Source organism: Ctenopharyngodon idella, chromosome 3 (assembly GCF_019924925.1).
Source record: "Ctenopharyngodon idella isolate HZGC_01 chromosome 3, HZGC01, whole genome shotgun sequence".
NCBI classification, from domain to species: domain Eukaryota; kingdom Metazoa; phylum Chordata; class Actinopteri; order Cypriniformes; family Xenocyprididae; genus Ctenopharyngodon; species Ctenopharyngodon idella.
This window is the reverse complement of record NC_067222.1, coordinates 1,874,512-1,902,145: the sequence shown is the minus strand read 5'-3', so window position 1 is coordinate 1,902,145 and position 27,634 is coordinate 1,874,512. Positions and strand designations below refer to the sequence as shown.

Here is a 27,634-nt window from a genome sequence, read left to right as displayed (position 1 = left end):
TGGTGAACCGGAGACAGGGTCATGGGCGGCCAAGGCTCGTTGATGCACGTGGGGAGTGAAGGCTGGCCTGTGTGGTCCGATCCAACAGACGAGCTACTGTAGCTCAAATTGCTCAAGAAGTTAATGCTGGTTCTGATAGAAAGGTGTCAGAATACACAGTACATCACAGTTTGTTGTGTATAGGGCTGCAGAACCACAGACCAGTCAGGGTGCCCATGCTGACCCCTGTCTACCGCCGAAAGCACCAACAGTGGGCACGTGAGCATCAGAACTGGACCTCTGAGCAATGGAAGAAGGTGGCCTGGTCTCATGAATCACGTTGGATGGCCGGGTGTGTGTGCGTGTGCAATCATCATGATTAAAACATATATTTTTGATGCATTACCAGTCCTAAAGTACCACAGCGGTAACACCATGGTATTCTTTGACTCTTTATTGGAGTACCCTGTGAATATCATGGTATATATATATATGGTACAGTACCACAAGCACAGTACTTTTCAATAAAGGCCTCTAATTTTATCTGCTTGCCTCTGAAATGTATATTTGACTAGACAACTGTGCTGCGTTATTTGTTGTTTTGTTTTGTTTCCATTGCACATCAAACTATCACTCCATCTATCACACCGAGATAAACCTCTATACATTTTTGTACCTCTCCAGGTACTCACTGCTCCTGCCTCTCTATCTCTCTGTCCCTTGTTTGCTCTCTCTGAAGATGAAAGGCCCTTCGTGTTCGGGAGGAGTCTGTCGCTCAGCTGAGCAGAGTCAAAGAAACGGAGGGAGATAAAGGGTGAGAGAAAGCGGGAAGGAGGGGGAAAAATCCTGTCATGTTGACCTTGTCTGGCTGCCAGGGATCGGAGGGGGGCGAGCATTGAGGGGAGGGCGGTCTTGCTTTGAGAAAACAGGCGCCCCATGTGAGGGGAACGAGAGAACACAGGCGCACAGTGAGGTTGGCAGAGACACTGAAAGAAAGAAGAACAGAGGCAGAGAGAAAAGAGTAGTGTGTGTGCAGGTGCCTGAAAGGGAAAAGAGGTAGAAGATCAGCAACGACGTCCACTGTGTCTTCAAGTAACTCATATAAAAGCATTTATATGGCAATAAACATTCATTTGTGGTTTTCAGGGCCACATCATGGTCCTGTGAGGTCATTTTGGACCCATTTCACCATGGGGACCCTGGTGTTCAGCTTCTTTTTGGTGGTTTTGAGATGCATGGCTTGAAGATTTGATGGTCACTCGATCCATAACCCTGTTGGTATAAATTAAAAAGTTGTGTGGTTTGGGTCATGGTATACAATACAGTTTTTTTCTTTAAGCTTTTTGATTTTAAGTAATGCAAATATGATGATACCTTTGTGAGGGAGAAGATATGAAGGCAGCTATATATTTTCATGAATAAAGGCCTATTTATACTGCTTAAAACAACTTCTGTTTGAAAAATTAATTAATTGTCCTTTATATTGTTACTGTACTGAAGCAAAAGCAAAATACTGTCTATGATAGTATATCTTAAAAAAGAAATAAATATTATTAAAATGAATATAATATATAAAATATATTTTAAAAATCTAAGCATATATATATATATGTTAAAAATCTAAGTATGTATATGGGTCAATGACATGACATTCAATTTTTTTGTGTCCAAATAAATACATAATACATAATAAATACATATCATATATCAAATTGATCTACAATATTAAGAAACCCTTTTCATTGTATTGAAATTCAATTGATTTTTTGAGTTTTGGTGTTTAAAAGACCAAAAATGTTGGTGCGACTGTCTGAATGTACAAGCAGAGAACAAAACTTAATTCTTAATTCTTAATCAAATAGTTTGGCATGATTTTATGTTAAATTCCTTATAAATGAGGGAAAATAGTGTATCAGCCCTATTTCAAAACTATTATATTACTTAAAAAACTTTTATCCGAAAAATTGACTTCTCCAAATGTCAGGGAGGACGACCGACATAAAAATGGCATTTTATGCAATATTCCTTTAAGAAAACCATTTGACAGCATATATCATCATACAGAAAACCCCAAAGGACCCCTTTGATGCATTATCAAGGTTAGTCACCCTCCCATAAATATTAGATAATTTGACATTTTTTAGTAATGGTGAGGTTGATTCAACTTATCATGTCAGGTGGTATGACCCCTGGAAAACATTTTTTTTATTATAAAAATGTGTATTTGATTTAAAAAATGTATGTATAACCTTGAGCACCTGGTCAAACATTTGTATAGGTGTCCAAGTTAATGCCTGTTAGATTTGAATTGAGTTTGAAATGTCAGGTGGTGCGACCGATATGTCAGGTGTCGCGACCAGAGTTACAGTTAAACCAACTGAAAAAGTCATGTTAATTCATGTTTTTGAATATATTAAATACATATTAATAAATATATAAAGCTTTCTGTAAGATATTAAGTTGTTTAAAGGTGAAATATATATATATATATATACATATTTTTTTACTTTATTATGGTATGATGACAACAATTAAAAGAGCACACTGTCCATGTAAAAGTCCTATTCTTCAAGAATATAGGACTGTTTAACCAAAATTGATACAAAAAAAAAAAAAAAAATACATATTGCATCTTTAAGTTAATCTATTTTAGTTTTTGTAGATGCCATTAGTTTTTGTAACCATTGGTATTGCCTACTGCATCCTTGGTCCAACCAACCAACGCTTCGACCCACCTTCCAATAGAGAAAATTGGGCTATTTTAGTTTTGTTGTGCAGACCTGGCAACCCTATAAAAATATTTTGTTTACTTGCATATCATGTGACCATTAACCTACATCAAAAAACTATGAATAATTATTCAAATATTAACTTAAAATCTCAGGGGGTGCTTCAAGTAAATATTTTAGGTCAAAGGGGTTCGGCGGACAAAAAGTTTCTGGAATCTCTGGGTTAAACAATCACCAGCATGCCTGATTTAACATCACTTTAATTTGTCGTCTAATTACATTGTTCTGTTCTGAGTTCCTTCATCTTCCTGTTTTCTTTCCACCGCAATGTGTTTTGGTTTTGAGATCTGAACACCCGCCCAGCCTCCCACTCCTGAACAGCTCCTCGTTCCCAGAAACGTTCCCGTCGCCTCCAACCCGGCACACAGGTGTCCGTCAACATGCCGCAAGCCACACGGGGTGGAGCAATCCTGGCAAAATGAAAAAATCACCACAGCACTTTATCATGTGCTCCACCAGGATCCTGACACCACTGACGTCCCTTGAGGCAAACCAGCTAAGAGTCACATCTCCTATCAAATTACGCTTGGTTTTGGCTTAACCGCTTCATGCACCCAAGAGCACATGACACACTGTAAAAAATGATTTTCTCGCTCAGTATATTTTGACTTGTTTTCCAGTAATTAAATGATATCTATCTTGATATCATTCTTAAATCAAGATTTAAGAATGCGAATGTCTTGAGGTATTAAGTCTTGCTTTCTGAAAAATGTATAAAAGTTTATGTTTAAAAAAAGAAAAGAATATCTGCCATTGGGGCAGAAAAATAAACTTTAAGGGATAGTTCACCAAAAAATGAAAATTATCCCACGATTTACTCACCCTCAAGCCATCCAAAGTGTATCTTCTTTCAGAAGAACACAATCAGAGTTATATTAAAAAATATCTTGGCTCTTCCAAGCTTTATAATGGTAGTGAATGGTGCTCCTTGATTTTGAAGTCCAAAAAACTGGATCCATTCATCATAAAAGTAATCCAAACGGCTCCAGGGGGTTAATAAAGGCTATCTGCATTTTTTTAGTTTATAAAGATTTAAATATGGATATTTGTCTCACAAAAACCCATCGCTTCGCTTTAGAAGGCCTTTATTAACCCCCTGGAGTCGTATGGATTACTTTTAGGATGGATGGATGCGCTTTTTTTGGACTTCAAATCGTGAGCGCCATTCACTAATATTATAAAGCTTGGAAGAGCCAGGATATTTTTAAATATATATCCGATCTGAAAAAAGATAGTCATAAACACCCAGGATGGCTTGAAGGTGAGTAAATCATGGGATAATTTAAATTTTTAGGTGAACTATCCCTTTAATTCAAAGGAAAAACAAGATTATTTTTCTGACCCCATAGGCAGATATTTAAGCATAATCACTTAATTTTGATGTTTTTTTTTTTTTTTTTTCAGAAAACAAGACTTAATATCTTGCTTTTCAAGTCAATGTATATCGATTTAAGAATGTTTAGATATTTTACTGAAAACTCATTTTTTGCAGTGCATGGGGCTTTCGATCAAAATATAGTTTTTTTTTGAGCCTCATCCGTAGTATTCAGATCGAGGAAATGAGTGCGAGTCTGAGACGGCACCTCCCAAAATTTGAAGTATACCCACTGCGCCCAGTGTTGGCTTGAACTCAAAGTACAGCCTGCCTGTTTTATGTTTTATTCCTCTTATAAAAGCAAGAGCCCCTTGAGTGGCTAAGCTCACGTTTGTCATGTCATTCGCTCACGGCGTCGCTACAGAGAACTGAAATATGGCAGAAGGCTGTTACTCAACGTGCCGAGTTTCCATGCGCTCGTCAGCTCCTGTAAATCTGCGGCTCGGAGTCTGTTAACACTGTGGGATAGAAGGGAAAGCCAGACCCTCGCTCTGCGCCCAGACATTTGCCACCCCACCCAATGGTCGAAGTGTTGAGGCACACTTTTGCTTTTCTAGACGGGACAATCTCAAACAGACCCCAAACATCTTGTTTCGGGATAATCTCAAACAGACCCTAAACATCTTGTTTCGGGACAATCTTGTGTATTTAAAGCGTTAATTCACTCAAAAAGTAAAATCCTGGCATCATTTACTCAACCTCATGTCATGCCAAACATGTATGATTTTCTTTCATCACAAGATGAAAGAGAGAGAAAAAAAGCTATTTTGAAGAATGTCTCTGCTGTTTTTGCCCATCCAGTGAAATTCAATGGGACCCAAAACTTTCAAGCACTTTCAAGCTACTAAAGACGTATTTAAAACAGTTCATGTGATTACAGTGATTCAAACTTAATATTATAAAGCGACAAGAATACTTTTTGTGCGGCAAAAAAAAATAAAAATAACGACTTTTCAACAATGTCTAGTGATGGCCGATTTCAAAACACTGCTTCGGATCTTTTGTTTCGAATCAGCGGTTTGGATCACGTGTCAAACTGACAAACTGCTGAAATCATGTGAATTTGGCGCTCCGAACAACTGATTCGAAACAAAAGATTCAAAGCAGTGTTTTGAAATCGCCAATCACTAGATATTGTTGAAAAGTCATTATTTTGTTTTTTTGGCGCACAAAAAGTATTCTCGTCACTTTATAATATTAAGGTAGAACCACTGTAGTCACATGAACTGTTTAAAGTATGTTTTTAGTACATTTCTGGGCACTGAAAGTGTAAATTAACTTGCTGGCGATGCAGGCCTCACTGAGCCATCGGATTTTATTAAAAATATCTTAATTTGTGTTCTGAAGATGAACGAAGGTCTTATGGGTGTGGAACGACATGATGGTGAGTAATTAATGACATAATTTTTGGGTGAACTAACCCTTTAATGTTTTGGTTTGATTTGAAAGTGAATAAAGGCCTAAATTATGATCTGTTCATCAGTGACTGTGTCTCTTCAGAAGTCGGATCATATGAATTCATTTCACACTGCCTTTAGAGCTTGAAAGTCCAAGGGCCGGATTCACAAATCACTTTTAAGAATTTTTAAGTTTCCTCATTTTGTTTTGAAGGTCTCCTACTATAGGTTTACATGCATCCAAGTCCAAAAAGCACTTTAATTTTCTCATATTATACATTGCAGCATGAGCTCTTTTCTCACAGCATCTAAAACAGTTAGATAAAACAACCGGTCTCTCTAAACCCTGATTGGTCAGATGACCCAGTCTGTTGTAATTGGTCTACTCTGTTCTGACAGCAACAATGTCGTCGCTTTTACTATACCAATTCATGTCCTCATCCTGTGGAAGTGCATGCAAAGCTTATTTACTTCCACAGTGCAAAAAAAAGCATCTTCTCATCATTTCCACAATACAAACCAAACTCTTCCAGTCTCAGCTACAATTACAGTGTTTGAGGGGCAAAGTAGATGTTGTTCGTGACCAGCCAATGAAGACCATAGACTGGCATTAATAATTACAAACCTGTGTAAGTTCTGCAGGAAGTAAGACTGGAATTACTGACGACTTGTTTCAGGCAGTTCAGAACTGATTCTTTGTTTTGGAAGACAATAACTCCATTTATCTGCACTTTGACCTTTGAAACTTTACAGATGTTTTACATTCACAAACAGCTATATTACACACTATAATAAAGGTAATATCTGAAAAAGCATGGACACGTTAAGAAAATATTTGAGATTTTTTCAAGAATATTTACGAACTGTTTAGAATGTAATGCTCTTTAAATTTATTTCTTAAAGGGTTAGTTCACCCAAAAATGAAAATAATGTCATTTATTACTCACCCTCATGTCGTTCTACAGCCGTAAGACCTTCGTTCATCTTCTGAACACGTATTAAGATATTTTTGATGAAATCCAATGGCTCAGTGAGGCCTCCATTGAAAGCAAAGCTATTCAAACTCTCAAAGTCCATAAAGGTACTAAAAACATATTTGAAACAGTTCACGTGAGTACAGTGGTTCTATATCTTAATATTATAAAGTGACAAGAATACTATTTGTGTGCCAAAAAAAAACAAAATAACGACTTTTCAACAATATCTATACGGGCCGATTTCAAAACACTGCTTCATGAAGCTTCTGAGCTTTATTAATCTTTTGTTTCGATTTAGTGATTCAGATCTCCTATCAAATGGCTAAACTGATGAAATCACGTAACGTTGGCACTCTGATTCACTGATTCGATTTGTAAAGCTCTGAAGCAGTGTTTTGAAATCGGCCCATATATATATTGTTGAAAAGTCTTTATTTTGTTTTTTTTTTGGCGCACAAAAAGTATTCTTGTCGCTTTATAATATTAAGATATAGAACCACTGTACTCGCATGAACTGTTTCAAATATGTTTTTAGTACCTTTATGGACCTTGGGAGTTTGAATGGCTTTGCTCTCAATGGAGGCCTCACTGAGCCATCGGATTTCATCAAAAATATCTTAATTTGTGTTCGGAAGATGAATGAAGGTCTTACGGGTGTAGAACAACATGAGGGTGGGTGAATTTTTGGGTGAACTAACCCTTTAAGAAGAGTTTCGTGATTCCAGCCCCTGGACTACATTGACACGAATTGTATGGATTAAAACAGCCAAAACATTCTTCAAAGTATCTTCTTTTGTTTTCTGCAAAAGAAAGTGAGCAACATGAGTCTGGAATGACATGATGGTGAGTAAATAATGACAATGAATTCTCATTGTTGGGTGAACTATCTTTTTAACAGCTCTTGGTTTTTCACGCACTCACTGACCTGTTCATTTGACAGACACGTCCTATTGCATGTCTGCACAAGCGGTGTGGTGACTGTGGAATATTGTTTGATTGCACGCAGAGGAATGCCTTGTTTTCGTAGGTAGGCTCCACGTGGAGTCTCAGCAGAGAGTGGAAAAAGTGAGCGTGTGTATGCTTCGAGGATTTAGCCAGGTGCCAATCCCCCGGCATTCCTGCGCTGACCTCGTATGCTTTTTCCCTCTGCCGCCTCCAGGGGAGGTCTGTCTCAGCAGGGCCGACTGGGCTAGGTCGAGTCGAGGGGCGGATCTGAGGAACAATCAGCAGAAATATGCACAAACACCACCATAAACTGACTGTAATCGTGCTCTCCATCTACGCTAAGGTCTGTTAGAGTTCACCGGTGAGTGGAGAGACTGGTCTGTGCAGTCAAAGGCCGTTCGCAAGCTGTTTTTAGAAGTTCAGCAGTTCACTGCAAAAATGTAGAATAGAAAAACTGAGAAAATTGGTTCTGCTTCAACTGCATGGAGCCGGCAAGCATACTGACACATTTCTGTATTGAAAACTATGCATTGTTTCCTCAAACAGCCAGATTGTAGGGAAGTCTATTGGGGAATTCTTGATTCAGAGTTTACATGCACTTTAAAGGTTTGAAAGAAGCTGTGAGGACCATTTAGGCTAAACTAAAGTTAAAGTAAGCCTAGGATATACATTTTCTGAAGAGCGTAGTAGTCAGGGATGGATCTCGTCTTGTTTACCTCATTGTGCTTCCCACTTCTCTGAGATTACATTCCTGTCTATTTAGGAGATGCCTTTAGATTAAGTCAAGCTCCTCAACCTTTGAAGAAAACCGAACAATACGCCACCCTCATGCTCGAAGCTAAAAACCATCCACTTCTATCCTAAAAGCACAAATTAGCAAAGAAATACTAACCACAAGCAAACAATGAGCTGTTAATATGAGCTGTCTCTTTTCTGTCTGGCTCTCACCATCCCAGACCCCCGCTTTTCTTTTTCCTACTCTTTGGCGCTCTCGTCCAATGCGCTTTTTATTCGTTTCAGACGGCGAGAGAAATGCAGACCGCCCTGCCCTGCTCGCGCTCTCCAGGCCCTGTTATTGCACGCAGGAGTCTGCGGATTGCATCACTGTTTGTGGCTGGAGGCGGCAGGAATCAAAACGGATTGAGGGAGGGGAGCGAGAGGGAACGGAGGAGAGACACCGAAATGATACAGAGTTGGGCAAAATAACAAGTCAAGGGCTGACCAATGCCAATTTAGACAAATTGCCTGAGAGATTTTAGTCGTGAAGCTTAATATCTTTGACGTAAAGCAACCCCATTACTCTGATAGATGTTTTTGGTTTATTACATAAGCGGAGACAGAAACAAGAGACTTTTCTCACAGTCAAAACCCAAGTTCGATTTCTTTCCCTAAACGGCAGGCCTTTGGATACAACAGCAAACATTTTAACGAACAGAGCAACTCTAGTCTGCAAGAGACGTGAAGATTGAGAACTGCTCTCTGAAGGCAATTTATTCAGAGATAAACAGCTATGAAAAATGCATTACACTAAATGTAACTGGGAGAATTCAAAGTTACTAATTATTAGAGCAAAGCGCTAGCAACACCAAGGTCATGGGTTCAATACCCAGGGAAATCAAGGACTGAGGAAATGTAAATGTAAACCTTGAATGCAGTGTAAGTCACTTTGGATAAAAGCATCCGCCAAATGCCTAAATGAAACGAATACAATTTCAGCTGTAAAGCAGCTCTAAATATGTAATAGAGTAAAATGGAACGAAAAAACTACAAAGAATGCTACAGTTTGTGGGTGTTTATCGACATATTCAGCTAATAAAGCCCATCGATGCTGCTATCAGCTGCCAAATAGTGATTCATCTGTATATGCCAGCTTAATCACTCATCTTCCTTTTAGTTTCACTGATCCTAGGCTGTTTGTTCAGTATTAACCTTGGCTTCTACTCCTGGCTCTGTGATTTCAGTTCAAACAGCGCTATTATCAGGTTTATGTGGTGCATTGTATCTGTGCTAATAAGGCAATGGTGTCGTGAGATACAAAAATGATGCATTTGCACAGCTTGCCTCTCTCTCCGAGGCGCATTGATTGTGTGATCCTCTGCCATGAGCTTTATAGCCGAGGAATAAGTGCCATTTCGGACGCTGGTCATAACAAATGACATAACAGTGCTATGGTAATTGAAAGCGGTGATATTTAAAGAGCTGTTGTGAATTAGGATAAGATCTAAACAATGAAAATTTGTACAGTTGGCCATTCAGAAAAACACATCCTTCATGAATCATCATGCAAGTAAACATTTGTTTTAGAAATTATGCCTTTCTTCTCTACTAACCTTTTCCCCTCTATTTGCATTAAAGTTAGGTGATATGTTGTTATTTTAAGAGAAATCCAAATCTTTGTTTATGAAACCCACTTAAAATAAGAAGAAGATAGTAAAAGGGGACCATTCATAGAAAATATATGGGAGAAAATGTAACACTCAATATGGCGGCTGTAGCTGTACTTTTCAATAGTTTGCTTACTCAGATTGTCATATTTGTCTTCATCAAAATAATAGCAATAATATTTGTTTTAATTAATAAAAGTAAAAAAATAGGGGATAAGATAACAGCATGTGCATCTACTCCACTTGTTTAGCATGATCTTAAAGGGGTCCTTGATTATGATTTTAAATTTTTTAACTTTAGTTAGTGTGTAATGTTGCTGTTTGAGCATAATCAACATCTGCAAAGTTACGACGATCAAAGTTCAATGCAGAGGGAGATATTTTCTTTTATAAAACGGTTAGTTCCTGTCCTTGATTCTGACCGCTTCACCCAACGGTTCTGTGTATCACTACACAACACCCTTAGCAACCACCCTTAGCAACGTAAACTGTTTGTTCTCAAGTGATATTGTTCATTGAAGCTTACTGTATTATGTAGAAGAGTGTTGTGAGATAAAGATCGAGTGAGCGAGTTTATTACCTGCATTCAGATTTAGCATTTTCCTTCAGGTCAGTCCTATGTTCATAATAAAAAAATCTGTTTAAATGTCCGATGTATTATCTTGTCCTTTTAACAGTTAAGGGGTTTTCCCGTGACTGACAGCACTAGTCAAAGCATTTGTCAGTTGCGTCTTGTTCCATGTTCACAACAATTCAGTCTTTTCAATGTAAAAGTCTTCGCTACTGACTTACACACTCATAAAGACAGTCTTTGCCGCCATCTAATGGCGTAATGATGTAACTTCTGTTGCTGTTCACAGTCAGGGACTATTATTTCTGGCGGAAGGAAGGCTTTTAGTGAAAGTTTACTTCATGAAAGTTGCATTGATACATATTTTTGGCTTTAATATTTGTATTGTGTGGTAACCATTTATAAAAGCAATAAGGTACTCGAGGCTAGTGCTGTATCGTGAATAAGTCACGGCTGAAGGTGTTGCAGGCAACGGCTTAACAACGCCCTTCAGCCGTGACTTATTCACGATACAGCACAGCCTCGAGTACCTCATTGCTTACTTAAAGAATTCTCTGTTTAAGGACTACAACAAAAGGCAGGTAGGGACTACAACGAGCTTCTTCCTGGATTGGTGACATCACTAACCCTAAAATTACATAAACCCTGCCCCCAGGAACACGCAACAAAGGGGGTGAGGCCATATTGGGCTGCTTTAGAGAAGAGGAAGAGTTGTAGTAGTAGAGTGTTGCCATGCATTTTACGCTGGACTGCTTCACAAACGAGGGTCAATTCAACGCTGGATTTGCACAAAAGATTAACATGACGGCACATGCTAGTCGATGAGTTGAATCAACTCCACAGCAACTACATAAATGTATCCACTAACCATTCAGAAACGTCCAGTTTCATTCTAAAACTTGTAACTTCTTCCTGAATCTCTCCATCAGTGTCCAACTCCGGTTTGAACAATGTAAGGATGAACACCGTTACTTACTGACAATCCTCATTTTGGCTCCATAAGATTCTCCAGCGTTGTTGTCGTTGAGCAACCGAAGCGCGAACTGTTAAAGCTCTGCCCTCTTCTGGAAAGCAGCCAGGCTCAGCAGCTCATTTGCATTTAAAGGGACACATGCAAAAACTGTGTGTTTTTACTCACACCCAAATAGGGTCAAATTTGACAAGCTATAATAAATGATCTGTGGGGTATTTTGAGCTGAAGCTTCACAGACACATTCTGGGGACACCAGAGACTAATATTACATCTTATGAAAGGGGCATTATAAGTCCCCTTTAAAGAATTACTGCAATCTTTCTCAATTTTTTACTTGTATATACTTGTACGGCTAAATAAAATAGCTGCCCAGTGAACTGACATGTCAAAGGGACTTTGTAGTAATAAATTGCAAATTATTATTATTATTATTATTATTATTATTTGGAATACACTGAAGTACACATTTTTTTAAAGTAGTCTTTTAGCCTTTTTTCCAGTTAAAATATCCAAAAATGATGCTGGATATTAAGACTTTATGTGGATTGTGAAACATGAGAAGAGATGTCACTACAAAAGGAAGGGAAGTTATTTTGATTAAAGATTGAGGCAGATGAATTTAAAATAAATAAATAAATAATGATGTGCCCTGATAAATCATTTATAATAAATACTGCAATATCCCATACAAAAGAAAAAAAAAAAAAACTGGAATTGCCAATTTTGATTTCATGGTGACTTTAAACTCCAGAACTAAGCTATGAGAATCTAATATAAAAGTTCCCTGCTGCTTGGAAGGCGCTTGTGATTCTTTTGCCAAAGCCAAAGATCTAAACCCCACGTCGTCCCACAATACCTCCTGTTTCCTTAAAGCTACATGCCCTCACAAAAATGTATGGAACAACGCCCTAAAAACACATCAGACGTTCCACAAACACATGGCCTATATCCAGTCTGTACAAAACATTAAACCTCGCCTGTTTATATCTGAATATCTTGATATACTATCAAAATGTTTTAAAATGCATGTTATTGAGTCAATAACTATATGAAGTTTAAAGCTGGTTTGAAACAAAGTGCTTTCTTTTACATCTGTGACTGCTCCAGATGGGGCAGCAATACAGACAGCATGTAGCAGAGCTGTTGTATCTTGTGACAGACACAAAAACCCAGAGCATGACCCTTCCTCCACCCCTGAGCTCAGACCCCCGAGTCAAGTCAGGTCAGCTTGTGTTTCATAATCCTACCCTCGCCTCTGTTTACTGCAGGAACGATAAATACAGCGTGTAAAAGCGTCAGTGTCTGTCTTATTTTGCTTCTGCTCCTCACACGTCTCTACTCCACTAGTGACGTTCAGTCTGGTGCAGGAAAAAGACTAAACAAACAAGAAAATAGCAATATTAAATCAAATCTGAGCGTATTTACATTCTTAAAGGAACAGTTCACCTCAACAAAAAACCCATAAGATTCTGATTTCAGTTTGCTCACCATCATGCTGTTATTTAAAATTTTTACAAAGATCTTTTTCAAAGCAATGCCCGTTCATAAAACAACAACAACAAATGAACTAAAATGGCCATATAATATTCATAATCTTTTCAAAATATAACAACTTGCTCTGCCTCTAAAACTTTTTGGATGATGTCACAAATCCCTCCCCCATGAACACCTGACTTGTTTAACCACCTGTCTGTCTGGTATGCCACACCAACTTTTCACGATCTAATCAATTCCTGAAGGATAAAACAAAGCTCCGCCCTACATTTAATATCATTTACATATCCTGTTGACTGGGAAATATGTCCGATTTTTGAAGTAAAATGAATAACAAGCAGCATTTCATGATGATTTCGGCATGAAATGGGTATTCACCCAGATGCATGTTTGTGAACAGTTCATACTTGCATATGTTGCATTTTTAATTTGTGTTGCTTAATCAAAATGTCATAACTGAATATTCCATCACGACTTTAATGTATCTGTTTTCAGGAGTGATGACAGAAACAGAAGCTGAGAGAATAATTTGCCAGATCACTTCATTTCTAGACTGTCATGACGTTAAATAAATTAGCTTTATAAATCTTCATATTTTTGTCTGTCAACACCATAACAACATTACAGTGCATTTAGGAGATCATTCGGTTGGCATAAGCGGTGTTTAATTGCTTCTTTTTTGGTCCTTTTGGGTCTTTCCCAGGTCGTGCTCCCTGCCTACACGCAGTTCTCTCTGTTTTTCTCTCTCTCCTTCCCAACCCTCTGTGAGGAATTCCTTAGTGTCTGAGATTTCTGGCCGTGAGCCATCAATAGGCTGGCAAGAAGCTTCCTGTTGCAGTCCTTCACCTCGCCTGCTTCCCTCCTGCTCTCTTAAGCTCCGTTCCAAAACGTAGTGAGCTCCCTAAGTAGACTGCTTTTTAAGGCACCATATGCATGGGTTGTTACAAAATATAAGCAAAAATATTATGCTGTTTTATAAGATAGCTCATTTTGAGCAAATATTAAGGCAGCATATCTCTAAAAACGTGATAAGAGTGCTGTTTTGTGTGGCTGTGAAGCTGCTGTCTAAAGTTTTCATGATATGTACGATACGATATGTCATTATAGATATACATAGGCCGATATATGCTCATTTTTAATGTTATCGTTATCACTTCAAAAAGGAAAATACAGTTTGTACAGTGCAAATCTGTCATATAGGCTACATAATATTATAATGAGAACATTATAATTGTGTGCATGGGACACGGCTTTTAATGGTGAGACTTTTGTTTTTGTAATCAGGCTCTCAAAAACAATATAAAAATTTTGACTTAAATTTGTTGGCCAATATATCGGTTATCGGCTTTCAAATATAAACAATTATCGGTTATCGGTATCGGCCAAAATTTTCATATTGGTGCATCCTTAATCTTTCAATGTCTCGCATCTCAAGATCTCCACATTCAGTTCCATCATGTTGCTTTCAATCTATCCTGTGAAAGACACTTAAAGGAAGAGTACACCCAAAAATGAAAAACATTTACTCACCCTCAAGTTCTTCTGCTGAAAAAAAAAAAAAAGAATAAAAAAAGTAAAAATAATTAATAAAAAAGATATTTTGAAGAATGTCGGTGACCAAACAGTTCCCCACTGACTTCCATAGTATTTTTTCCCCCATACTATGGAAGTCATTGGAGTCTATCAACTAGTTTTGGACAGTAAATAATACATTCTTATTAAAATCAGACTACTTTACCCAATATTTGTGTAGCCACTGACAAAAAAAGCAGCTTAAATTAGCCTAAAGTGGTTTTGCCGATCTTAGCTAGCCACCAGGCTAGTTTCCACTTGTCAAACTGATAACTTGTCAGATTTGGGAGACAGCTGAACAACAGACCAGGTTTGAGATAGTATAAAACCACGTTAGCCTGGTTAAAACTGGTCTTGTTTTATTTCTTTTAGAGTAGGCCTAGACTACTGCATGGTTAGCTTAGCAACATGCTAACATTAAACTATAGAGTGCTGCAGGGATGATGTATTTTTGTAGGCCAAAACTTGGAAATGAGTTAGCATTTTAGCATTTCTGGTTCCATCATCCTGAAGTTAGTGGGTTTTTTGAATGGGTTTTTGGTTAAATGCCTGAAATAAGGTCTGTGTTTAACACAAGCTCAAGCTATTTTCACATTTTATTCTATGACATAAACTACATCAGTAATACCCTGCTAGTGAGTGTTTAAAAGTGTTACTTGTCTTGAAAAAGGCAGTTGCTAACAAATGGCTAAATGTGACTACAGAGGACATTAAACGCAACTCATCCACCCACTTTGCCTTCATTGTGTTTATGGTTGTGCTTTTGCAAACTATTCTAACTCAAACTTTCAGAGGAAATGTTTTTAAATAAAGACTGAAAGATTTGTCAGTGATGTTGACGTTGAAGTATAAGGAAGTCGTGTATCCTTAGAAGGCAGCTGCATATGTAGTTAATAGACAGCAAGGCAGCTCACTAGGTTTAGGAACAAAGCATTTTGCTGTTTTGGATCTTTCTCACACTTTTTTAGAAATTGGCCCACTTTCGCTGCTTGGCAGCCTTTCGCGTGTAGCCCCCGCTGACGCTTGCCTCAGATCCTTCCACGATTTATGTGGCTTTCTCCTCACCATTTTTCCTTCCTTCATCCATTCTCGGTTTCTCCCTCCCTCTCCGTTTTGGGCAATTACATAACGTTGCGTACGTTTCTCAAAGCATTTTTTAAAGGAAGACACTTGAAACGGGGCAAACAACAGATCTCAAGCTCCATTGGCGGGAGCGCCTTTGAGGGAAACAGATCGATTGGCATGTTTTGTAAAAATAAGGAGGTGGGAGAGAAAGGGGCTATCCGTTTGTGCACCCTGTGAACTGTACAGAGAAGAACACTTTCAGGGAGGGAGAGAGATGATGGGAAAACAGCAGGGGTGGGAGAAGAAAATCCAAGGAGGGAGATGGAGAGAGCGAAAGCGCAGAGAGAGGGGCCCTGTGGAGGCGGAGTGGAAACTGAGGTTTCCTGTCTGAGAAGGCGGCTGGCTGAAGGTGGAGGGGCGGCAGGAAAAAATCTCTCAGCTTCGGGACTGTGTTATGTGTGTGTGCCAGGGGAGGAGGGGTGGACGCATACTATGGTTTGGGTGTATGTGCGTCAGGAGAGGTGGGGTCAGTCTGCCACAGGGAAGGTCAGGAATGGAGAGAGACAAATATGGTTAAAGCGATAAAACCTCTTAAAAGTAAAGGCTCCTTAAGGGTTCACCTCAGCACCTTTTTGGCTGTATAAGGTTGTTGAATGGCTCTTTATGTGTTATTATAGGTTCTTCAGATTAGTGTGTTGGTTTCTGGGTTGTTTAAAGCACCATAGATGGTTTTCTGAAGCACTTAAAGATCTGTATGGAACTTTTGCCCATTATACTTTTATGTAATTGGAATGTTTGACTGTTCTAATTGGAACCTTTATTAGGGGTAGAAAACACTGTAGGTTCAGCAATGAACCATTATCTGCTGTATACACTCTTAAAAATAAAGGTTCTCTATTGGCATCAATTGTACCTTTAACATCTATAGAATCTTTCCACTGAACAAAAGGTTCTTTATAGTGGAAAAGGGTTCTTTAGATTATTAAAATGTTCTGCACACAAAGAAAAAAAAAATGGTTTTAAAAACTGATCACTGAAAGTTTCTTTGGAGAGCCAAAAATGGTTCTTCTGTGGTATGACTACGACTGGTTTCTCACCTGTGTACATGACACCATGAACAGCAAAACCGAGTCAATCACCTGATTACCCAAATTTAATAACCGAAAATTTATTTTTTGTTTATTTTTCTTTCTTTCTTTTTTTTCCGGCTAAATGAAAACTTCAATTTCAGTTTCAGCGTTTTTGGTTAAAAAAAAAAAAAAAAAAAAAATCCAAATTCAAAGCAATGAACCACTGAACTTGAAAGGGCTGCTATAGCATGAGGTTATATTTTTAAGAAAAATTAAAACGAAAATTAAATAAAATGTGCTCACCCTCATGCCAGATTTTTCCATTACTTCACCCAAAAATTAAAGTAAATGTTAATGTAAAAACCAAACATGCAGGCTTGGAACATGGAGGTGAATAAATTATAACATAATTATTTATCCTTATACTTTAATGTCAATGGCAAACTATAAAAAAACCTTGACATCAAGCTGTAAACCCCATTTTAGGAACCTCCTGTTCTGTCATCATTGCTTTGTACCAATGTTAGTTTTTGCTTAGTCTTATGTAACTTTATTACGTTGAGTTTGATGAACTTAAACCATTTAAGGCAATGATTTCCTCAAACCATTTAAGTAGCTATATAGTTGTTAAGACTTAGATCTGTTTCAAACCTGAATTCAAACTGAATGAGTTGAATAAACTTAAAATCTTTAAGTTGAGTTTACTCTATACCAACACTAAAATATAAGTGAATTTAACTTAAGATATATGAGTTTACAGTACTCATATTTATTTGTTTTAAAACTTAAATGGTTTAAGGTAATCGGCTTCCTCAAATGGTTTGAGTTACCGTAACTTATTGGGTTTTACAGTGCTTAAGAGTATAGACATTTATTGTCAAATAATTCATTATATGTATCACAACCTAAAAATCTGCAAAGAAAAAGGCACAGATGTGGAGTGATCCATAAACCCCCAAATATTTTTGCTGCATCTACAGGGGTTTCTTCGAGCCCTGTTAGTGGCCACATTAAACCCCCAAGCCAGCCCATCTAGCAGGTCTAGACACAGCCCTTCAGGTGTGGGACATCTTTGAGGGGAAAAAAAAACCCCACTTTTTTTCTGATGAAGAGCGTTTTTTTAGCAGTGGTGTAGAATTTCAGCAGGTTTCATCACCTGCAGGTGGTCTCATGGGGAGCTCATGATTGCAGACACATACAGATGACTAAAAAACATGACCAGCTGACCGCCTGCATTTACAACCAACATTTCAACCAGCTGGCCACATGCTCATTAAATCCAGCCAAAATGCAGCGGTACTAATGCCAATGCAGACATGGAATTAGTGTGTGGGTAGCCTTATGAATACAGATCAAATCCAGACACTTTTCGACCAAATAACATGCATAATGATTCAGTTGCTGGGAATGTCAGAGCGGTTTCTTTCTTTAAAATGCGTTTTAAAATAGTTTACACTATTCTGTACGTCATAGTTGTTTACTGATACTGATAAAAAAGTGTTATCTTTTTTAGCTACGGCTAATAGGTCATTTGTTGTGCTAAGACAGACAAAAAAAATTCATTACATGTTTAATACAAAGCTTAAGTTTGGGAGCATTAGAGATGCATAAATTTCGCAAATACATAAAAAACAACGCTCTCTTTATGTACTTTATACTTGAGGGAGGGTGAACCGAGGTCCTTGGACACCTGCAAGGCCGTTTTCCTTCAAGTATTGTTGTGACAGTGATGAGAGAATGTAGCTCAAACATGTTTTTACATGTATTTGTGATATTAGAAACCTCATTCAAGGTTTTTGGATGTTGGGATGTGAGACCAATCTGGTTTGTGTGTGTTAGGAGGGGTAAAAGAGCTCTCCTGTGGACGACCTCCCAGGGCCAAAGCGCTGGGAATATAGAATTACACCCACAGTTCAGTACAAAGGAACTCACACTCAAAAACACATGCGTTTCACGCTCACACCCAACAGCTGGCTTATAAAACACACAATCGCACACCAGCCGCCATTCACAAATGAGTACAGCTATCAGCCAGGCTCAGGTCCACCTGGGAAATTCATACTTATGAGTTCAAAATTGCAATAACAACGTGATGTGCGTTTGGGTTGGAACAAAATGAACATGCTTGCCAATTTCATTTTTTTTTTTTTTTCACTTTTCAAAGACAGAAAGCTTTTTAGCACTAATGCAACAAAATGAAGAGCAAATGATATGCATTTTGTGCACAATTCGTGCATTTTTATTCAGTCTGTATTGCCGTAGAGAATGATGGGTTTGGTCACGTAGGCTTATAACCTCATCGCTATATAAAAAATGCATTACAAGCTAAACCGGTGATATTTTAGTATTATTTATATACTGTTACAGTATTTATTAACATTTTGAATTAGCTTTTATTTTTACATTTTGTTTTCATTTTAATTTTTAGTAATTTTGTTATGTGCTTTTGTCATTTTTAATATTTCTATTTAGCTTTAATTTTTAGTTTTAGTCATTTTAGTACTTCATCTTATACCGATTTATTTCAGTTTTTGCCAGTTAACATTTCTAATTTCCCTTTAAATTTTTCCATCTAACATTTGTCATTTTTATTAGTTTGTTTTTTATATTTCAATTTAGATTTAAGTTTTACTAATTTTAGTACTTCAACTTAAGCTAGTTGTAGAGATTGAGAAAATTGAGAATCTCGATTTTTTTCAAACAGAGATCTCGATTCTTCCACGATTCTGAACAGACAACTAAACCAAATAACATAATTTACAAGACGTTCTGACAGAATGTTAACTGCTGCCGTCTATTTAAAATATTTAATTAATTTTAATGAATTATTTGTAAAAAATCGGTTTGAATTAATGATTCAATGACTCACTCATAAATACTTCACTTGTTTCATTACTGGATGAATCAGTGTTTTTGAGTGAATCTCTTGAATGAATGATTCAATGACTCACTCATAAATACTTCACTTCTTTCGCTATTGGATGAATTAGCGTTTTTAATGAATCTCTTGAATGAATGATTCAATGACTCACTCATAAATACTTCACTTGTTTCATTATTGGTATTTTTGAACGAATCTCTTGAATGAATGATTCAATGGCAAACACATTTTTAACAGTCACTTGTCGCCACCTACTGGTGTAACGATGTAATTATACAACCGTTATTCGAAGTCAAAAGTTACTTTCAAAAGGTGATTTACTCTATTTTGATGGCTTTCATAGATATCAGTGTTTATATCCGAACTTATATAAACTTTTACCCCAGTACTTCTGTGATAATTTGAATATTTGCAACACAGAAATAACAATACGGTGTGGTTGAAAAGACTGTTTGTGAAGCTGTTTCATACCTATTTATGACAACTGCTCTCTCTGGCTAAGTGGCAGCACTGTTGCAGATCTGAATGTTCCGGTGTGATTTTGTCAAAGGTTTAATAGACACAGGAGAGTTACTGTCATAGGAATAAGATCGTGTGAGTTTTTGTATCGAGACAAAGCTTCTGACACAAAGCTTCTGACACAAAACGTCCCACTGGTAACGTTTTAGTGTGCTTAACTCACAAAAATGACTATTTGACATGATCCAAAAGCAGAAATAGATCACGCTGAGCACGCCGTGACTTGTGGCGGGCTGAAATGTTGGGTTAATTAGGATCAGCTCAGAGGTTTGACCTCACAGGGCCGGTGAAACCCATACCCTCTCGTTGACCCTGCCTTATCCTGACCCCATTCTTTGCCCACATCACCCCTACCCAGGAAATGGCAGATTTGGTGACTTCCGTGGGGGGCAAAGGGGTCCGGTCGCGGAGGCCTCTGGCCACCGGGGTCACAGCGGAGGCACAAACATTTCATTCAGCGCCGCACCATGTGGAACCCAGCGTCCTGCTCCAAACGCTCTCCCTCAGTGTTTACTCTACAGGGGAGAGGAACGAGGGGGTGGCAGGACACAGACAATGCTGCCTTTTAATGCCCTGCCAAGCCCACAGTGGGGTGGGGAAGTCTGCATGGGGCAGAGCAACACCTTCTCCCAAAACTTCACATTCAAGCGCTACTGCTTGGCTCTGTATCACTCCAGAACCTCCTCGGCCAAAGCAACCCGGCCGTTTCTCTGCGACTCGAGTTAGTTTGGAGGTTTTCTGAGGTGAACAAACAAATGCAGTGTTTATATATGATGTAGACATAACAAAACCTGCAATGTATAAAGCTTGAAAGATATAGCTCTGCCCCCGTAGTGTCTGAGGCTAATATTTACCTTCTCCAGTCAGCACATGTGCACTGCAAGAGAGAACATGATGCTTTAACAAACTGTCTTAATAATAGTCTTCACTAAAATGATTTGTTTTGCCAATTTAATGAGATAATTCACTAAATGCAATGCAGACATCTTGCTCAGCCAATAAATTCTTATCAAGGCAAATACAGCCTCTGTAATCATTATTTTCTTGTTTATATGAAACTTAAAGTGAACTCTGCAACCTCTGAAAGAGAAATGCATTAAAATGATCAAAAGTGACAGCAAAGACATTTGTGTTACAAAAGATTGCTGTTCTTTCTCTCAACATTGTTTGAAAAGATGTTTTATGAGCATCAAATCAGAATGATTTCTGAAGGATCATGAGACACTGAAGACTGGAGTATTAATGCTGAAAATTCAGCTTAGATCACAGGAATAAATTACATTTACAACATATTAACATAGAAAACAGTTATTTTTAAGGTTTTTTTTGTTATATTTATTACTATATTTTTGATCAAATAAATGCAATCTTGGTGAGCATTCTTTTATAACCATTTAAAAAAAATTTACAGACAAACTTCAATACCTGTTCAAACTGCAAAAAATTCTTTACAAATGTTTGTCTTATTTTCCAGATAAAATACCTATTCTGTTCATCAAGTATAAACAAGTTAAAAACAAATGGGAAAAAATCTGCCAGTAAAAGTAAATGCATCTTATTTTTACAAAAACGTAAAAGTAAAAAAATAAAAATAAATATTAGTCTTATTTTATTTTTTGCGCAGTTAAAGAATACAGTACACTCTAAAAAAAGCTGGGTTAAAAACAACCAAATTGGGTTGAAAATGGACAAACCCAGCGGTTGGGTTAACTGTTTGCCCAGCCTGCTGGGTAGTTTTACTTAACTCAACTATTGTTTAAAAATTACTATATGGCTGGCTTAAAATGAACTACTCAGCAGGTTGGGCAAAAATTTAACCCAACCGCTGGGTTTGTCCATTTTCAACCATTTTTAACCCAGCATTTATATATTAAAAAAAAAAAAAAAGTAAATACATAAAATAAACAACAGTGATGACAAAAGCAACAACAAACAATCATATCATAATCAACTGCACTGCATGTTGGGCAAATCGGCAACGTTGTTCAATACGAATTTGTTTAGACTCTGATAAACTAATTGGGACAACATTTGGAGGAAGTATTGTTAATCTATCATGTTTTTTTGCAGGTAAAACTGCATTTCTCAAAAACCCAATATGCTTGACGAAATGCTTTTCCCCCCAGTGTAATAAATCAGATTATTATCTATGTCAAGTACCTTCTTATTCATACTAAGGACTGGATTTGTGTAGCAAACCTCATGATCTTTAACCCCAGGTGGGATGTGGCTGATCCAGGCATGAAGAACTTATGTTGTTAGGCGTTTATGAAGTCGTATGACAGGCATGCACTATAAATCTGTAGCCTGTCAAAAAGTACCCGACCCTGACCTGTCCCATTCCTCAGAGCCATTTATCACCTGGTACCTTTCAGCAGAAAAACTACACGACTTCCTCCTCCTCATCCAAAATCTTCTCCTCAAACCGGTTGGATCATACCATTGTAGAGCACTCTGGGAAATGTGAGGGGGGTCGGACGTGGATGGTTTGGGGGGCTAATTAAAATAAGGAAGAGATGATTTATTGCAGCTGGCCTTAGGCATAGACTAGTAATGGTTTACACATGGAGCCGTAACCAGTGTGAGGAGCTCTTTTGTTTTGGAAACTTCTGTCTTTCCTGACCGAACCAGCTTAGGAATCATGGCGGAAGCTACTGTAGTTGGTATTTTCATTGTGAATGTTATCATTTAGTTTGGGCACATTTTAGGATACTGAATATGGTGATCAAGCTTGTCAGAATATACTACTCATTTAGCAACAGGTTTGCGCAAAAAGCATCCGTTCTTTATCTAGAAGTGAAACTGAGAAAGAAATGTTAAATTGGCCAAAATGTTTATATCATACTGACCAAAATCACTTGAACTCATCACACTGTAAATACGATTTCCAAACTTATGGAGTATGAACTTCCCTGGAGGTCTTACCTTCTGATGGAGCGTAGGTCCAACTTATAATCAAACACACCTGACGCAGCTAATCAAGGTCTTTGAGTTCACTGGAAAATCACAGGCAGGTGTGTTAACAGTAAACTAAACAGCAGGAAGGCAGAGAACCAGGACCAGGGATGAGCACCCTCATGTCCATTAGAAGAAACACACAACCAGGGCTTGACATTAACACCCACCATCCCACCAAATGCGAGTGGATTTCAGCAGTGGCGTGTAACGCAGTTGCACCTACTAGCCACTTTGGTGAGCTGAATTTTACATATAATATATAGGCTATACTTTTTCCAAATCTAGTCTTTTAAAAAGGCATCTGAAATAATAAACTGTGTGCAATGTAGTGTTTAAAAATATAGATTTTTCTATACATATCGACACTGAAAAATAACGCTTTCAATACTCATTTTCTGCAGAATAGATACCAGCTGCGCTTTCTCGCTCTCTCATCTCTCCGACAGCGAGTTCATACACAAACCCGCCTCCCCTCACTCACTCGTCTCATTTGCTCCAGATGAATATTGTTGATGAATTTCGGCATGGGATTGCATGTATTGCACATAATTTTAGTCATTCCTCTAGATTTTGTGCTCACACCCCAAGTGTGTGAACATAAAGCCGCCTCTCAGTACTAAATTGAGTTCTTTTTCGCTGCTTATCGTGCTTAAACAGTCAAATACACGCAAAATAATGTCAAAATGCTGGTCTTAGCGAGTATTCACGTAAACACAGTCAGTTATGTTTTAAGTGAATGTAAACGCGCATTTGTAACAGTATAATGTGTATAGTGTCAGGTCTTAAAGTGACAGCAGCCTAATATACCTGCTGCCAAATTATGAGATAATATTAAAAATATCTATATGGCAGTTTTCACCCATGGTATTAATGTCAAAATTGTGGCCAGTGAAAATGCTGAGTGGCTATTATAAGTCAGGACATCACAATAACAACTTTTAATCAGGCAATACCACCTGGGTCCTAAAGGAGACACGATTCCAAGGGGGTGGATACCAAATAAGATTTGTGTGTCCAGACATAACCAACCTATCTGCATGGGTTGCTGTGGTATCAACATAGGCATACCATCGTATGTGACGACACTTTCAAAACAGATGTAGGAAAAACGGAGGTGCATTATCTCGGTCTAAGCACCCTGTCGAGTTGCGGAGCAAAACCCCTCCGTTGCATAGGAAAATGCCGAAATCTTTGGACATACCATTTGAACACTGTATAAATACTTCCAGCATTTCTGTCACCAATTTCAGCGTTATCGTTGTGAGCCACGTTAACAGTGATGCAAAAGACAGTTTGAAATCCAATGTGAACAGCCAGAGCAGGGTTGCCAAGTTATCACAACAGAACCCACCCAATTGCTATTCAAAACTAGCTCAATCGTGTTTCAGGGGGAGTCCCCCGGTAAAAATGGCATTCCGGCGGGTAAAATGCATGTTTTTTGCGAGGTTCCCCTGGTAAAATTCGCATTCGGGGGCTAAATATCATGTTATTTGGGGTCGCTTCAACCCAGCGGACATGAAAAACAACCCGCGGCAACAGTGTTAAAGTAGCTCAATTGGCAACACTGAACCAGAGCGTCCAAACTGAGACGCATCTGTAAAAATCTAATTGGAATCGCATTTCAAACCACCTCCGAATCCAATTTCATGTGTTTTTTTTGCTGTCCAGACTTTCAAAAACCCATTTGGATAAAATCTGGAAATGCAAAACTTGGATTTTTGCTGGCAGTCTGAACGTGGCCTTATTGTTTAAACACATGAAAAGCACTGACACTTCAAATCCTAATGTATAAAATCAAGTCCTTCCCTACATGTTTTTTCTTGTTTAAATGTCCTGATTCACTCAGAAATATGTGGTATTGTAGGCTGTGAATGATGTTTTTAGGTTCTGACTGGAAGCTCAGTGTAAATAATAGAGTCGAGTTACACAGAGTGAGTTTTTATCCGCTGTATTGAGACACAATTATGTGAAAATCATTAACTAAACCCTTAACATGCCACACATATCACATCTCTAACCGCACCCCAGTCTGAGATAGCGCACGGGTAACCTCTCCGCTTCAGGACGCTTACAAAAAACCACCAGACGGCTGGAGATACTACAGATTGCACATTAACTCCTGCCGTGACGCAACCTGTTTATTCTTGTGACCAATCAGGATTTTCTTTTTTTTTTCTAAGTAAGTTGTTGTCTGTCTGTTTCTTTGGCATGCCATCAAAGACCAAAAAACGAACCATTTGAGAACTTTTTCCGAGGACACAGTTCATTTCAGGACGCAGTTCAGGGTCAGAAGATGTTGTGCGAGTGTGTGTGGGGGGCGGAAGACGCAGATCTGGTTGATAATGCAGCTCTGTGTGCGGTTATCTGCTGATTATTGGTCCTGTCGGCTGGGTTGTTGAACTCGATCACCCACTGCCTTCACCTCGCTGACCTTCCTCATGTTGGCACAAGCTAAACCCTCTCAAAGAGCCATTCAGCATGACTGGACGCATGCATACGCACTTATATATGTCACACAAAGAGAGATGTGAAACTGTGGTTAAAGGTGGAGCTTTGCGAATGTTGTATTTCACATGGAGTCGGGAGGAATGTGGAAGCAGTAATGGGTGTAATTGCCAGTGTGCTTTGTGAGGACAGTTTGAGGCGGGGGGGAATGAGGGGAAGCTGGTGAGAGTAATTGTGTGAGATCGGGGATGGTTTTTCAGGGGGCGCTGACTGTGTTTGCGGTGTTTAGAAAGACAATGAGCAAGAGGGAGAAAAACTTCCTTGCAAAGTATGAATGTCTCAGGATTTGTGTGTGTGTTTATATATGAGGATGTATACTCTCATACTACTCACACTATTTCTGCGCTACTGAATTTAGGATGCATAGTATACGGAGTATGCAGATTGCTTCCATGCAACAAAATACACAAATTAGAGTAGTTTCTTATGTTCATCAAGGCTGCATTTATTTGATTAAAAGTACAGTAAAATTTTTAAATATTATTACAATTTAAAAGATTTTTTTTCTATTTGAATTTATGTTAAAATGTAATTTATTTCTGTATTCATAGCTGAATTTTCAGCTTCATTACTCCAGTCTTCAGTGTCACATGATCCTTCAGAAATCATTCTAATATGCTGATTTGATGCTCAAGCATTTCTGATTATCATCAATGTTGAAAACAGTTGTGCTGCTTCATATTTTTGTGGAAACTTTAATACATTTTTTCTCAGGATTCTTTGATGAATGGAAAGTTCAGAAGAACAGCATTTATTTGAAATATAAATTTTTGTACAATTATGCCTTTACGGTTACTTTTGATCAATTTAATGTATCCTGGCTGAACACAAGTACGATAGTTCACCCAAAAATGAAAATTATCCCATGATTTACTCACCCTCAAGCCATCCTAGGTGTATATGACTATCTTCTTTCAGACGAACACAATCTGAGATAAATTTAAAAATATCCTGGCTCTTCCAAGCTTTATAATGGTAGTGAATGGGGGGCGTGCTTTGAAGTCCAAAAAAATGCATCCATCCATCATAAAAGTAATCCAAACGGCTCCAGGGGGTTAATAAAGGCCTTCTGAAGCGAAGCGATGGGTTTTTGTAAGAAAAATGTCCACATTTAAAACTATTAGCCTAAAATAACTAGCTTCGGATAGACGGCCGTACACATCGATTTGTAGTGGAAGAGTGACCTCTGACCCAACGCATGACGTAATGATGAACGTGGAAGCTCAGAGGACAGAGCAAAACAAAACACTGGTCATGAATTAGAAGTCTAAAACGAGAAATTTTAAAGAGAGATGTCAGAGGATTTCGATATAATAGAAGAGGAGCTTGAGTTTGTTGCACAGCTCTATTTGTTTGAACCGCGAGAGGCGTCTGAGCTTACGATACTCCTACATCCTGCGTCATACATCGCGTCATGGGCTACTCATTTGGCGCAAGTCAACTTGTGCAGTTTGAGTACGGTCATCCGTTATTTTAAATTTATAAAGTTTTAAATATGGATATTTTTCTTACAAAAACCCATCGCTTCGCTTCAGAAGGCCTTTATTAACCCCCTGGAGCTGTATGGGTTACTTTTATGATGGATGGATGCATTTTTGTTGGCTTCAAAATATGGTCCCCCATTCACTACCATTATAAAGCTTGGAAGAGCAAAGGTATTTTTAAATATATCTCTGACTGTGTTTGTCTGAAAGAAGATAGTCATATACACATAGGGATGGCTTGAGGGTGAGTAAATCATGGGATAACTTTCATTTTTGGGTAAACTATCCCTTTAAAACATACTACATTTAAAAAGTAAAGAGATGCCCCAACAACTATCAACAAAATCCACAAAACAACCTTCCCATCTGAATGATAATTCTCAACTAAATTGCTCTCTGTGTCTGTCTGTAAAGGTTTCAGGCTCCGGTCCGCATGCTGTCATGCTGTCCTTAGATGAGCCACTGGACCTGAAGGTGCCGAGGGGGCGGGTCGGTGGGCGGGACAGAGGTGCCATGTCTCCGCCCACTCTCACCCCCTCTCCCATACATGCCAAGGGGGCCGGGCAGCTACGGATGGCAGACGACGGTACCGCAGTCATCATTCCAGCGTCTCCAGCCTCCCCACACACAGGTAAACAAGAGAGATTCAGTATAACATCAAATATAACTGCAGGGAGTGTAACAGAGGTGTGTGTT

At 38.3% G+C, this 27,634-nt stretch overlaps 1 protein-coding gene across 1 annotated transcript in view; it reads left to right on the top strand.

Annotated features, from left to right (window-relative positions):
- Positions 1 to 27,634, top strand: part of glis2b (GLIS family zinc finger 2b) — a 47,957-nt gene that overhangs the window by 10,021 nt on the left and 10,302 nt on the right. The window contains exon 2 of the mRNA XM_051889643.1: positions 27,353 to 27,569. Within this exon, the coding sequence (XP_051745603.1) occupies positions 27,380 to 27,569 (190 nt within the window). The 5' untranslated portion in view covers positions 27,353 to 27,379. The remainder of the gene's footprint in view (positions 1 to 27,352; positions 27,570 to 27,634) is intronic.